This window comes from Silurus meridionalis, chromosome 28, assembly GCF_014805685.1.
Source record: "Silurus meridionalis isolate SWU-2019-XX chromosome 28, ASM1480568v1, whole genome shotgun sequence".
NCBI classification, from domain to species: Eukaryota; Metazoa; Chordata; class Actinopteri; order Siluriformes; family Siluridae; genus Silurus; species Silurus meridionalis.
The window spans coordinates 1,242,501-1,255,000 of NC_060911.1; the positions used below are offsets into that span (position 1 = coordinate 1,242,501).

General features: G+C 42.2%; 1 protein-coding gene across 2 annotated transcripts in view; it reads left to right on the top strand.

The window, feature by feature from the left end:
* Positions 1-6,891, top strand: part of fgf20a (fibroblast growth factor 20a) — a 33,180-nt gene extending 26,289 nt beyond the window's left edge. The window contains exons 3-5 of one of the 2 annotated variants that reach the window (XM_046843157.1): positions 4,128-4,349; positions 4,799-4,902; positions 5,063-6,891. In XM_046843157.1, coding sequence (XP_046699113.1) covers positions 4,128-4,349; positions 4,799-4,902; positions 5,063-5,308 — 572 coding nt within the window. In that variant the 3' untranslated portion in view covers positions 5,309-6,891. Of the gene's footprint in view, positions 1-3,905; positions 4,350-4,798; positions 4,903-5,062 lie in introns of those variants that run through there. The other variant, XM_046843156.1, reaches the window with a different exon arrangement.
* The last annotated feature ends 5,609 nt before the right edge of the window (positions 6,892-12,500 follow it).

Consider the following 12,500-nt stretch of genomic DNA (forward strand, 5'->3'; position numbering starts at 1 on the left):
GGTATAATAAAAACTGTGTACAAAATATTGAACATTATAATAAATGAGAAACGAAACGGACCAACTGAAGTTTAAAATGAATAAAACACGTGTTAACACGTGTCTCCAATAAACAGAACTCTGAACTACATCAGCTCCATTGTCTCATTCTGGTCTCAGATGCTGAAGTGGAGCTTGTAGCTCTGCCCCGTGTCTGCTGTATGCATGCTGGTGGTCTCGTGCCACGTGTACTACCATGTTGCCTTCTTCATCATTCTCTACCTGATGGTCTCGTAGTGTTGTACACAGTAAACACAGTGTATTTATTTAGCACGTGCTGGTTTCATGTGCTTGGCTCTGCACGTGATCTCTGCAAGATGTTTGGCAATAAAGGTCGAATCTCAGCAGAAACGTGTCAAAACACATGGATGTAAGAAAAAAAAGCACAATACACATAAACAACAACAACAACAACAACAAACACACAAATAAATTATGCAAATTACATTTTTTACAAGACACCAAATCTATTCGATGTGTGACGCGTTATAAACGTCCTGAGCGGTCACGCGCACTCGCGTTTCCCCATTGGTTCGGCAATCACGTGCGTCTTTGATGTGTGTAGACGTGCCACAAAGTGCAAAATAAGTAAGCAAACAAACAAACAAACAAACAAACAAATCTCCGGCTTGTGTGAGCTCTTGAAGACATGTTTGTATCATTCAGACCCTCATTTGGGTCCCTCCTGTTTTTTTACCCTGTAATGAGCCATTATGTAAAACCACCCCCGGCACGTGCCCTCTGTTTAGGAGCTTTGACCCCCGGAGAACAATTCACGTCACGCGCATCTTATTTTTTCATCTTTTTTCAGACCGGACTGTTTTTTTTTGTTTGTTTTGTTTTATTTTACCTCCACAAGGTCATCGATCCGCTCTGTCCCTTGTTTCGGTTATTGTTTTGCATCGATTTTGGTTTAAGGCGGAAACAGAAACGAAGCAAATGATCAGAAAAGCCAGACGCGATCGCGGGCACGCGCACACGGGCCTCTGGCGCGCGCATGACAGTCTGCTTCTATAGACATAAGCATAATTCATGCTGTTTATAAGCGGTTTATTACGTCACGTTTCATATTTAGACACTATCTATGCTCTCCATGTCATACCTCAGATTAATGCCAGATTAAGAGACGAACATGAGACGAACATGAGACTAACATGAGACTAACATGAGACGAACATGAGACTAACATGTTTCTATATAACTTTAAATATAGAATGTGACATTGTGCATCTTTCCCAAACTGTTCCCACAAAGTTGAAGGCACACAATTCTACAGCACGTCTTTAGATGCTGTAGCAGGACATTTTCCCTTCACCTGAACTTGGAGACCCAAAACCTGTTCCAGCATGCACAAAGCCAGCTCCATGGAGATCTGCTTTCCATGGGTCAGAGTGGAAGATCTCCTGCTATAGAGATATAGAACATATGAACACTTTGGGATGAATGTGAACGCTGACTGACTGCACTCCAGATCTCCTCACCTTCTCACCTACATCAGTACCTGAATTTAATAACAGCCATGTGGCTGAATAAATCTCCACAACATCTAATGGAACATCTTTCCTCCAAGAAGAGTGGAGCTCATATTACAACAAATGGAGACTAAATGGGGAACATACATCTCTACTTTATGGAATGTTCTTCTAAGTTGATGTTAAGTAGATGTAGTGTGCAGACTTTCATATTCACGTTCTGGACATGTTTTTATCTGCTGATGTTGGGGAAATTTCCGAGCCTGAGCCCTGATCAGAGAATCGCAGAGATTTCGTTTCTCTCTGTTTTGCTCGCTGCGAGTCGGAGCAGCACTTTGAAGTGAGTTTCTTAAATCTTTTGTTTTGTCATTCAAAGAGTAAAAATGAAGAGCAAAGAGGTACGAGGTGCCACACTGTGAGATCTGGAGGAGGAGGGTGGGGCTGATGCACAGATGTGCAACACATCTGCAGTGCTTTCCATTTTTTCAAACCTGCACTACATTTAAGTGTTTGTCTTAATGTTTTTTAAAGAAAAGGTCTATTCAGCAACTCAAAGGGTTTTAGTTTATTTCTGAAGGTTCTCCAGGAGGAACTGAATTATCAGCAATAGTTCTGTTTTTTGTACAGAAATCCATAAAAATGCTTTTTGATGATTTGATGATTTGATTGAGGGTCATTTCTGTTCCCTTAACGCTCATTTTGACAGACGTTGTAGTAGATTCCATAAAAATCTGTTCCTCAACACTTCCATTAGATGTTTAATGATTTCTTAAAGCTTGTGGAACCCCTTGGAGAACTCTTTATTTCATATGCTGGTTTGTTGTTTGGTGAATGATGGTTAAAAGGTTCCTCAAGTATTCTTTGGATGCTTGGTTGTTCCTACTTGACCAAACGTTGTATAATTGGTTCTGTGTAGAACCGTGAGACAGATGGTTTCTCTCTGATAAAAAGGATTAAAGAGGAAAACATTTCACAGGCTTTGAAATAACCTTTGAGGAGCTCCTTCATGTGCAATGAAGAAATTATTTTTGGCTTAAAGAATTTTATTGCAAAGGTTCCTTAAACACAAATTACTTTAGAACCCTGATGTGTTTTTATATGAATTTGATAAATGGAGAACCCTAATGGATTGTCAGAAGTTTCAAGTTCTGTTCAGTTTGAAGTAGACCCTCCTCCCTTTGAAGAACTAGAACCATTAAACATTCAAAGAACTTGAAGAACCCACTTTGAAGGTGCATTGAGGAGCCTTGAAGCTGACAAAACCCATTCTGGTAAATGAAGAACCCCAATTAATTCTTCTATTAGATGTTTTGCTAAATGGAGAACTCTTGATAGTTCTTTGGTTTATTCTTTGGTGAAACCCTGAAACAGAAGGTTCTCTTTTAAATAAAAACTTTACATTAGGATCACATTATAAGGGTTCCTCTTCAATGCTCATTTGAACATGTAATGTTCTTTTGAAGATTCTTCTTTAAACTTCTCCCTACTATACTGTTTGATTTGTTCCTCAATAGAAACCTGAAGGGTTCTGTGTGGAACCCTACACACGAGGAGTTGTCTTTGGGGATCAAAGAAGATTAAAACAATTAGCTATTCAAATAACCTTTGATGAACTTTTAATCATCCTTTGATGAACCTTTGAAAATACTTTGAAGAACCTTTGAAGATCCTTTGAAGAACCTCTGAATCGGAAGAAAAATGAAAACAGATATGAGGGCTTCTATAAGCAGGAGTTTATCGAAAGGAGAAATCTTTGAACATCTGTGCAGAACCGAGGAGTTTTTCTTCAGATCAGAGGACCAGTAACAATCTGAGGAACGGTTTGAAGAACCGTGAAAGAATAATAATAATAATAATAATAAACCGCATTAAAGGAGAAAAGGTTCTTCTCTCGCTCTTCTCCAAGCCCCGCCCACTTTTCCATTCTCTGCTTTTCGCTTCCACCTGCTGCCTCGCGCGCCTTCACGACTCCGGACAGCACGCTGGTGCTTCTTCTTCTTCTTCTTCTTCAACTTATTGTTATTATTCCTTTTTGTTCTCTCTCTCTCAGTCTCTCTCTCTTTTACATCTTCGTAAACACCTTTTCTTTCTTTCTTTCTTTCTTTCTTTCTTTCTTTCTTTCTTTCTTTCTTTCTTATTTATTTATGTATTAATGCGCGCGCACGCATGTGTATGTATGATTGCACGCGTATGTGTGTGTGTGTGTGTGAGCGCGTTATGGGACGGATGATGGGTGATGGATGATGAGCGCAGGATGAAACCGTCAGATCATCAAACGCGAGGGAGGATCAAACGGCCGAGGAGTTAAACGGGTCAAACGGGAGATCAGTGAGGCACCGGGTGTTTTGGGGGTGGGGGTGTAGTGGGGGTCGGTGGGCGGTCAGGGCTGGTGGTTGTAGTAGCGGATTTTTCTCATTTGCATACGTCAAGAGCGAGATGCATTTGCATAGGGGACGTATTTAAAGGCTCGTGCACCAGGAATAGTCTTATTAAGCAGACCGAAGCACGCGCAATAGCACACACACTCGGAGACACACACACACGGACACACACGCTCACCTTATCGGCAACTTTGATCTCTGGTGATGATGGGTGCGCTCGTGCTCGGTGTCCCAGGCAGCGGTGTCTCTGTCGCGACTCCCGGTTCTCTCCTCCTGCACGCGCACCTGGCCCCGGCGGCCGAGCGGCTCTCGCGCAGCGCGCTCTCGCCCCCCGCCGAGTTCGCGCACCTTCGCGGCGTCCTGCGGCGGCGGCAGCTGTACTGCAGAACCGGGTTCCACCTGGAGATCCTGCAGGACGGAACCGTGCAGGGCACGAGGAAAGACCACAGCAGTTTCGGTAAGTAGGAAAAAAAAACATCTTACTTGATTTTAAATTCTTCTTCTTCATCTTCTCCTGCTTCTCCCTCATCTTCTTCTCCTTCTCCACCTTCTCCCTTATCTTCTCCTGCTTCTCATTTTCCCACTCCTTATTCTACTTCTTTTTCTTCACCTAATTCTTCACGTTCTACCTCTCGTTCTTCTCCTTCCTCTTTTTCTCCTTCTTCTTCTCCTCCTCCATCGTCCTGTTCTCCTATATCTTTAACCTGGAAATGTGTATACAGTGATAAACTCCTTACAGAACCGATCACAAACTATTTTCATTTGTTGATATTTTATGTTAGAAATGCTATTAAAATATACTGATGAGAGAGTTATAACTGTGGTACTGGATTTCTTCTCCTTCCAGTATAAAATCTATCCTGATGATGTAATTAATGTTGTTCTTTATTTTCTTCTGTCCTGCAGGTATTCTGGAGTTCATCAGCCTGGCTGTGGGGTTGGTGAGCATCCGTGGTGTTGATAGTGGCTACTACTTGGCCATGGACAACAAAGGTCATCTGTACGGCTCTGTAAGTTCCTCCTTAAACATTTATTTTTGTTCATTTATGTAGAAACTTTGCTATACCTTTATCATGTAAACTGTAATACCCTGAATAACCAACAGGGGACAGACATAAAGAAATGACCTTCTTGCTAACCTTCTACTCTTTCTCTTCTTCTTTTCTCCAGGAAAAACTAACTGCAGAGTGTGTTTTCCGTGAGCACTTCGAGGAGAACTGGTACAACACCTACTCGTCTAACCTTTACCGGCACGGCGATCGAGGGCCGCACTACTTCGTGGCCCTGAACAAAGACGGCACTTCTCGAGACGGCGCTCGATCCAGGAGGTACCAGCGCTTCACGCACTTCCTCCCGCGACCCGTCGACCCCGACCGCGTCCCTGAGCTTTACAAAGACGCCTTGGGACAACGCTGAGACCAAAGATTTGCATCTCAGCATCGCTGAACATCAACAAAAGCCCTTTGGTTTGGGGTAGAAATGGTTACCTCAGAGTGGGAGACACACTCCTGGAAAGATCTGCCAGTCTTTGGTGGATCCACTTGAGCAGATGAAACGTTAAGCACTAAACAACACCAAGCATCTGTAAATTCCTTGTTTTTGGAGGATGTAAAAGGTCACTCTGGTCAAAGAGGTCAGGGGTATGATGGTCTGATCATTGGAGCTGTTCTTCTTCCCATCACAACTCTTGTTTCTGGAGGAATGAAAAATCGCTCTGATGGAGGTGCAAAACCCTTATTTGGTGGAGAAAACGTAAACGTCCAACACCAACATCATTTATGCGTTCTTATGGTTGGTGCACATAAAATGTCTCTGTGGTTGAGAAGACACCTAGAAAAGACCTCTTATCTCCATAGATTCTTTTGTTCCTGGAAGTCAACAGGGGCAAAAGTTTTGAAAGATTCACTCTAGATCTAAAGGTTATCTTGAGACAAATATCAGCTTGTTGGACTTAAAGGAAAACACTGATTAGGAACAAAAGCTGGAGAAGGACATCTGGCTTATGTGGCATGTTAGGAAACTTCAAGATCCAGGGGAGAATTCATTCAAGAGATCAGGATGGTTTCTTCTGGGGAAGATGTTCATTATTTTTTTGTTTAAAGGACACGATTAGACCTTTCTGATTCTTGGAAATGGAGATGGACATTGAAAAAAATTCAGATCAAGCAGCATCTTTTGGGTTTCGGAATATGACAATCCACAATCTCCTAAACTCCATGGAATTTCTCTCGCTGTCAGGACTTTGTTCTGTTCAAACCTTCTGGAATCCAAATTTGCAATTGTAGTCTATCACTTTTTTCCTCTTACATACATATATTTATTTTATATATATTTATTTATTTCCAAAAAGTATATTTTTTTCAGCTCTAAAGAACATGTTCAAAAAAGAGAGAAAAACAACAGGAAGTGATTTTCGAGATACGGAATGTAGAGTTTTCAAGCTGGCTTGACTCTGTTTTAGAGAATTCTGTTTACATCTGGATTGTTTCTTGTTTACTCATGCCATAAACACACACACACACACACACACACACACACACACACACACACACACACACAAAATCTTTCCAGAATGTTCTGGAGCTCATTCAGGAATAAAAGGAAGTTAAAACGATTTCAGATGGTCTTGTGTCTCTCCTTTTCTGTAGAAGTGCGAGGTCAAGGGTCAGAGGTGAAAGGGTATTGAATATCTGATTAGGGACAAAAGGACTGTGGGGACGCTGAATAAGAAGGACAGGTTGATATGGAGGTGTTCTTAACTGATTAGAATCGACGCTTTACGAGTTCTACAACGTTTTTGGGGGAAACGAAGCGAGATGTTCGAACTCTCACTGGGGTCCGTCCTTTCACGAGATCTTCTCGCACTGCGGTGGACCTCACACCAACCCTCAAGCTAATCTGAAGAAACCTTTAATTCTAAAAATAATATGAATTGTTTGAATTTCAAGGTTTTGATATTGTAATGCTGCAGAATTCTGGATTTTTGTAACGTTTCAGTTGAAGTTGTAAAAAGAGGCTGCTGGAGGAACAATAGAAGTTATAGATGCTTTAACGTGAGTGACAACAGGAACTGGTTTACTGAACATCACATGTATCAATAAATGGATAAAAAACATCTTACAGTCTATTTGTCTCCTTATCTAGAACATTGAGGGATATGGCTATTGAGGTTATTGTGGTTATAATGTATTATGACCTTTTCAATGTTACTATGAGAACCTGCCTCTGGAAGCTCTTCTAGAGTAAATCACTCACAACAACAACAACAACAACAACAACAACAATAATATTAATAATAATACCATCATTTGATGGTGTTTCTGCTGCCATTCTTCTCAAACATGCGTACACAATACAATTACATGCTCTTTCACAAATCCCGATCTGGAACGAGGCAGGGGTCAGAGGTCAGGGTCAACCATTGTGTGCCAGTATTGAGCAGAGTGGAGCAGGTTGAGGCTCAGAGACCTTGCTTCAGGGCCTGGACATGGTTCTCGGGCTGTTCCTGTACTGTTCGAGGTTTTGTCTTCTAGGAGGACATTATAGAGCTTTAACTATCATCTATATTTCAGGTTCTTTAAGGTACAGAGCATCATCATGCATTTCTCAAAACATTAAAATCCCAGGAAAACCTAATAAAAGCTTCCTAGAATGTCAGTTAGAAAACTGTTTGTTCTATCAGAACCTACAACAAAACATCCTCTAATTAGGACCATTAATAGAAGTACTAAAGTTTTTCCATCTAAAAGATCCTCCATAAACACTTGATAAAGAAACCAGCTAGCAGCAGAACTGATCTTCAGTTCATCAAGGTTTTTGTTTCTGGAAAGGTATTAACTGGAATAATTTTAGAAACAACAAACCAACCAAATAACCCAACTTATGGAACACTTGAAGAAAAAAAACACTCTTAAAAAACCCAAACAAAACCATTGTTCTTAGCTTTTTCTGCTAGAAAGTATTTTAAAAAAACACAGATAGAAAGTTTGATATATAAAAATCCATTATGAGTTTCCCAAAAGGACAAACACAAAGAACTAAAGAGGTTCTAATAAACCAAAAAAAAAAACATCTAACGTTCTGAAAGTTCTTCGGGTTTGTTCTTCTGAGGGAACCAGTCAAAGTTTTAGGGGGTTGACTTTCAAAAACTTCTAAGTAGAATCCTTTTAGAAAAGCTGTGACTATCATTTAAGACAAAATAAAGAGCAATAATCTGGAGTATGTACCACACACTCGCTGTTTGGGACGCACTCCGTCTTGACGTCTGCCGCCGGCCACAAAAGTGTGCTCTGATTAAGCCTGGAGAAAAGTTTGTTGGCCAAGCCTTCTGAAGAAACCTTCAGAAATTCATTTACAGCAGAAGAGTCCATCTACAAATCGAAGGGTCATGTGGTAAAATCGATGATGTCATCAGTCCGAGTCGCGTGTCGTCTGAGTGTATGACACGCTACAATTACACTGGCTGGCTGGCGGCCATCTTGTTTCTCTCTCATCCTGTCATTCACTCACTTCCTTTTTTTTCTTTGTGAATCATCTCCTTTGATGACACTTAAGTAGAGTTGAGTGCATGTCAGCACATCTGGCCCAGTGTGTGTGCGAGTGTGTGTGTTTGGATGAGGAACTGAAAAGGAACTGATACTTTTAAATGACATAAGGGTGGTTGAGGTGAACACGCACACACACACACACACACACACACACACACACACACACACACACACACAGACACACACACACACATGAATACGAGCTGGATGTGGGCTTTCAGTGTGTGCAGTGGTGAATGAAAGGCGTTAGAGTACCTGCATGGAGGAAGGCGAGTAAACACACTTCCTTTAGAAGCTGCGTGATGATCGTAAAGCCGTACGTCCTGCAGCATGCGGGCGACAACATGTACCACACTTTCATCTCAGAACATTGCATAACACTCTATGTGTTAGAACTCAGCGTGTGTGTGTGTCTTGTATATCTGTGCATGATTGGATGTTTCATGCTCAGTTTGTGTGTGTGTGTGTGTGTGTGTGTGTGTGTGTGTGTGTGTGTGTCTGTATGATCTCCAAATCTCTGTGATGGTGAGCCAGGGGTTGTCCTGAGTAGGACACACACGCATGAACACACACTTAGAGGTGCTTATTGGGGTTTTCCCTCAAAGCCCCCACAGCGGTGTGTGTGTGTGTGTGTGTGTGTGTGTGTGTGTGTGTGTGTGTGTGTGTGTGTGTGTGTGTGTGTGTGTTGCATCACAGTGCTGGTGCTCTTGTTGTTTCAGGCAGGTGTTGAAGTGACTGATCTTTCACCTGCATGTCTGTGTGGTGCGAGTAAAAACTGTACAGGTGTTCCCACAGTGCACGTCAAACAAACACACACACACACACACACACACACACACACACACACACACACACACACACACTCACTCACTCACTCACTCACTCACTCACACACACACTCAGTCGCTGCTCCTCTTCTTCCAATCCCGTGTTTGAAAAAGAACACAGGCTAAGCTTTAGATACAATTTAGAAACATAAAACATTATTGTGATAAGGAGTAAAAGGCCACGCCTCCTTTGGTGAGAGTGACAGGTATAGAACACACACCTCCTTCACTGAGAGTGACATGTAAACAAGCCACACCTCCTTCAGTGAGACTGACAGGTAATGCAACGCCTCCTTCTCTGAGAGTGACAGGTAAAGAAGTTAAATGGTATTTCTCCCATGTATCTCTCCAGTCTTCTAACACGCTACAATCCATCACGATCTCTCAGATCTCAAACTTCTAGTAGTTCCTTTTTCCTAGTAGTCACTCCAGGCTTCATCATCAGTGACAGACACATCATTCACCTTCATTCACCTTCATTCACCTTCATTCACCTTCATTCACCTTCATTCTTCAAGTCTGTAAAGCTGCTTTGAGACAAAATAAAACTGAAACTTCACCCACAGAGTGACAGGTATAGAAGACACGCCTCCTTTACACAGAGTGACAAGTAAAGAAGACACGCCTCCTTTAGAGAGTGACAGGTATAGAAGACACGCCTCCTTTACACAGAGTGACAGGTAAAGAAGACACGCCTCCTTTACACAGAGTGACAGGTATAGAAGACATGCCTCCTTTACACAGTGACAGGTATAGAAGACACGCCTCCTTTACACAGAGTGACAGGTATAGAAGACACGCCTCCTTTACACACAGTGACAGGTATAGAAGACACGCCTCCTTTACACAGATTGACAGGTAAAAAAGACACGCCTCCTTTAGAGAGTGACAGGTATAGAAGACACGCCTCCTTTACACAGAGTGACAGGTAAAGAAGACATGCCTTCTTTACAGAGTGACAGGTAAAGAAGACATGCCTCCTTTACACAGAGTGACAGGTAAAGAAGACACGCCTCCTTTACACAGAGTGACGGGTATAGAAGACACGCCTCCTTTACACACAGTGACAGGTATAGAAGACACGCCTCCTTTACACAGAGTGACAGGTATAGAAGACACGCCTCCTTTACACACAGTGACAGGTATAGAAGACACGCCTCCTTTACACAGATTGACAGGTAAAAAAGACACGCCTCCTTTAGAGAGTGACAGGTAGAAGACACGCCTCCTTTACACAGGTGACAGGTAAAGAAGACATGCCTTCTTTACAGAGTGACAGGTAAAGAAGACATGCCTCCTTTACACAGAGTGACAGGTAAAGAAGACACGCCTCCTTTACACAGAGTGACAGGTATAGAAGACACGCCTCCTTTACACACAGTGACAGGTATAGAAGACACGCCTCCTTTACACAGGTGACAGGTATAGAAGACACGCCTCCTTTACACACAGTGACAGGTATAGAAGACACGCCTCCTTTACACAGATTGACAGGTAAAAAGACACGCCTCCTTTACACACAGTGACAGGTATAGAAGACACGCCTCCTTTACACAGAGTGACAGGTAAAGAAGACATGCCTTCTTTACAGAGTGACAGGTAAAGAAGACACGCCTCCTTTACACAGAGTGACAGGTAAAGAAGACACGCCTCCTTTACACAGGTGACGGGTATAGAAGACACGCCTCCTTTACACACAGTGACAGGTATAGAAGACACGCCTCCTTTACACAGGTGACAGGTATAGAAGACACGCCTCCTTTACACACAGTGACAGGTATAGAAGACACGCCTCCTTTACACAGATTGACAGGTAAAAAGACACGCCTCCTTTAGAGAGTGACAGGTATAGAAGACACGCCTCCTTTACACAGGTGACAGGTAAAGAAGACATGCCTTCTTTACAGAGTGACAGGTAAAGAAGACATGCCTCCTTTACACAGAGTGACAGGTAAAGAAGACACGCCTCCTTTACACAGAGTGACGGGTATAGAAGACACGCCTCCTTTACACACAGTGACAGGTATAGAAGACACGCCTCCTTTACACAGAGTGACAGGTATAGAAGACACGCCTCCTTTACACACAGTGACAGGTATAGAAGACACGCCTCCTTTACACAGATTGACAGGTAAAAAAGACACGCCTCCTTTAGAGAGTGACAGGTATAGAAGACACGCCTCCTTTACACAGAGTGACAGGTAAAGAAGACATGCGTAATTAGATGGGGTGCCAATACTTTGTGCAGTGTAACAGATGGAGTAAAGTCAATAAGTGAGAATGGACAGAGTGACCTGTGTGCAACTGATAAACATTGAGGGGGGATACACATCTGACTGTGTAACACACACACACACACACACACACACACACACACACACACACACACACACTCAGAGTCAGAGAGAAAAAGAGAAAAAGAGGTTAGAGGGAGGAAAATAGACAGAGAGACAGAGAGACAGAGAGTCGAGTCCTGACCTGCACCACAGTGAGACAGAGATGGAAAATTCAGCTGTCTGTTATAACACAAGGGTGTGTGTAGTATAGTTGGGTGTTGTATGGGTGTGTGTTGTATAGGTGTGTGTAGTGTAGTTGTATGTTGTATATGTGTTGTATAGGTGTTGTATGGGTGTGTGTAGTGTATTGTATGTTGTATAGGTGTGTGTATGTGTGTAGTGTATGTTGTATATTGTATAGGTGTGTGTTGTATAGGTGTGTGTAGTGTTGTATGTTGTATAGGTGTGTGTTGTATTGTGTGTTGTATGGTGTGTAGTGTAGTTGTATATTGTATAGGTGTGTGCTGTATGGTGTGTAGTGTAGTTGTATGTTGTATAGTGTGTGTTGTATAGGTGTGTGTATATATTGTATGTTGTATAGGTGTGTGTTGTATGGTGTGTAGTGTAGATGTATGTTGTATAGGTGTGTAGTGTAGTTGTATGTTGTATAGGTGTGTGTTGTATGGGTGTGTAGTGTAGTTGTATATTGTATAGGTGTATGCTGTATGGGTGTGTGTAGTGTAGTTGTATGTTGTATAGGTGTGTGTTGTATAGGTGTGTAGTGTTGTATGTTGTATAGGTGTGTGTTGTATAGGTGTGTGTTGTATGGGTGTGTGTAGTGTAGATGTATGTTGTATAGGTGTGTAGTGTAGTTGTATGTTGTATAGGTGTGTGTTGTATGTGTGTAGTGTAGTTGTATGTTGTATAGGTGTGTGTTTTATAGGTGTGTGTAGTGTAG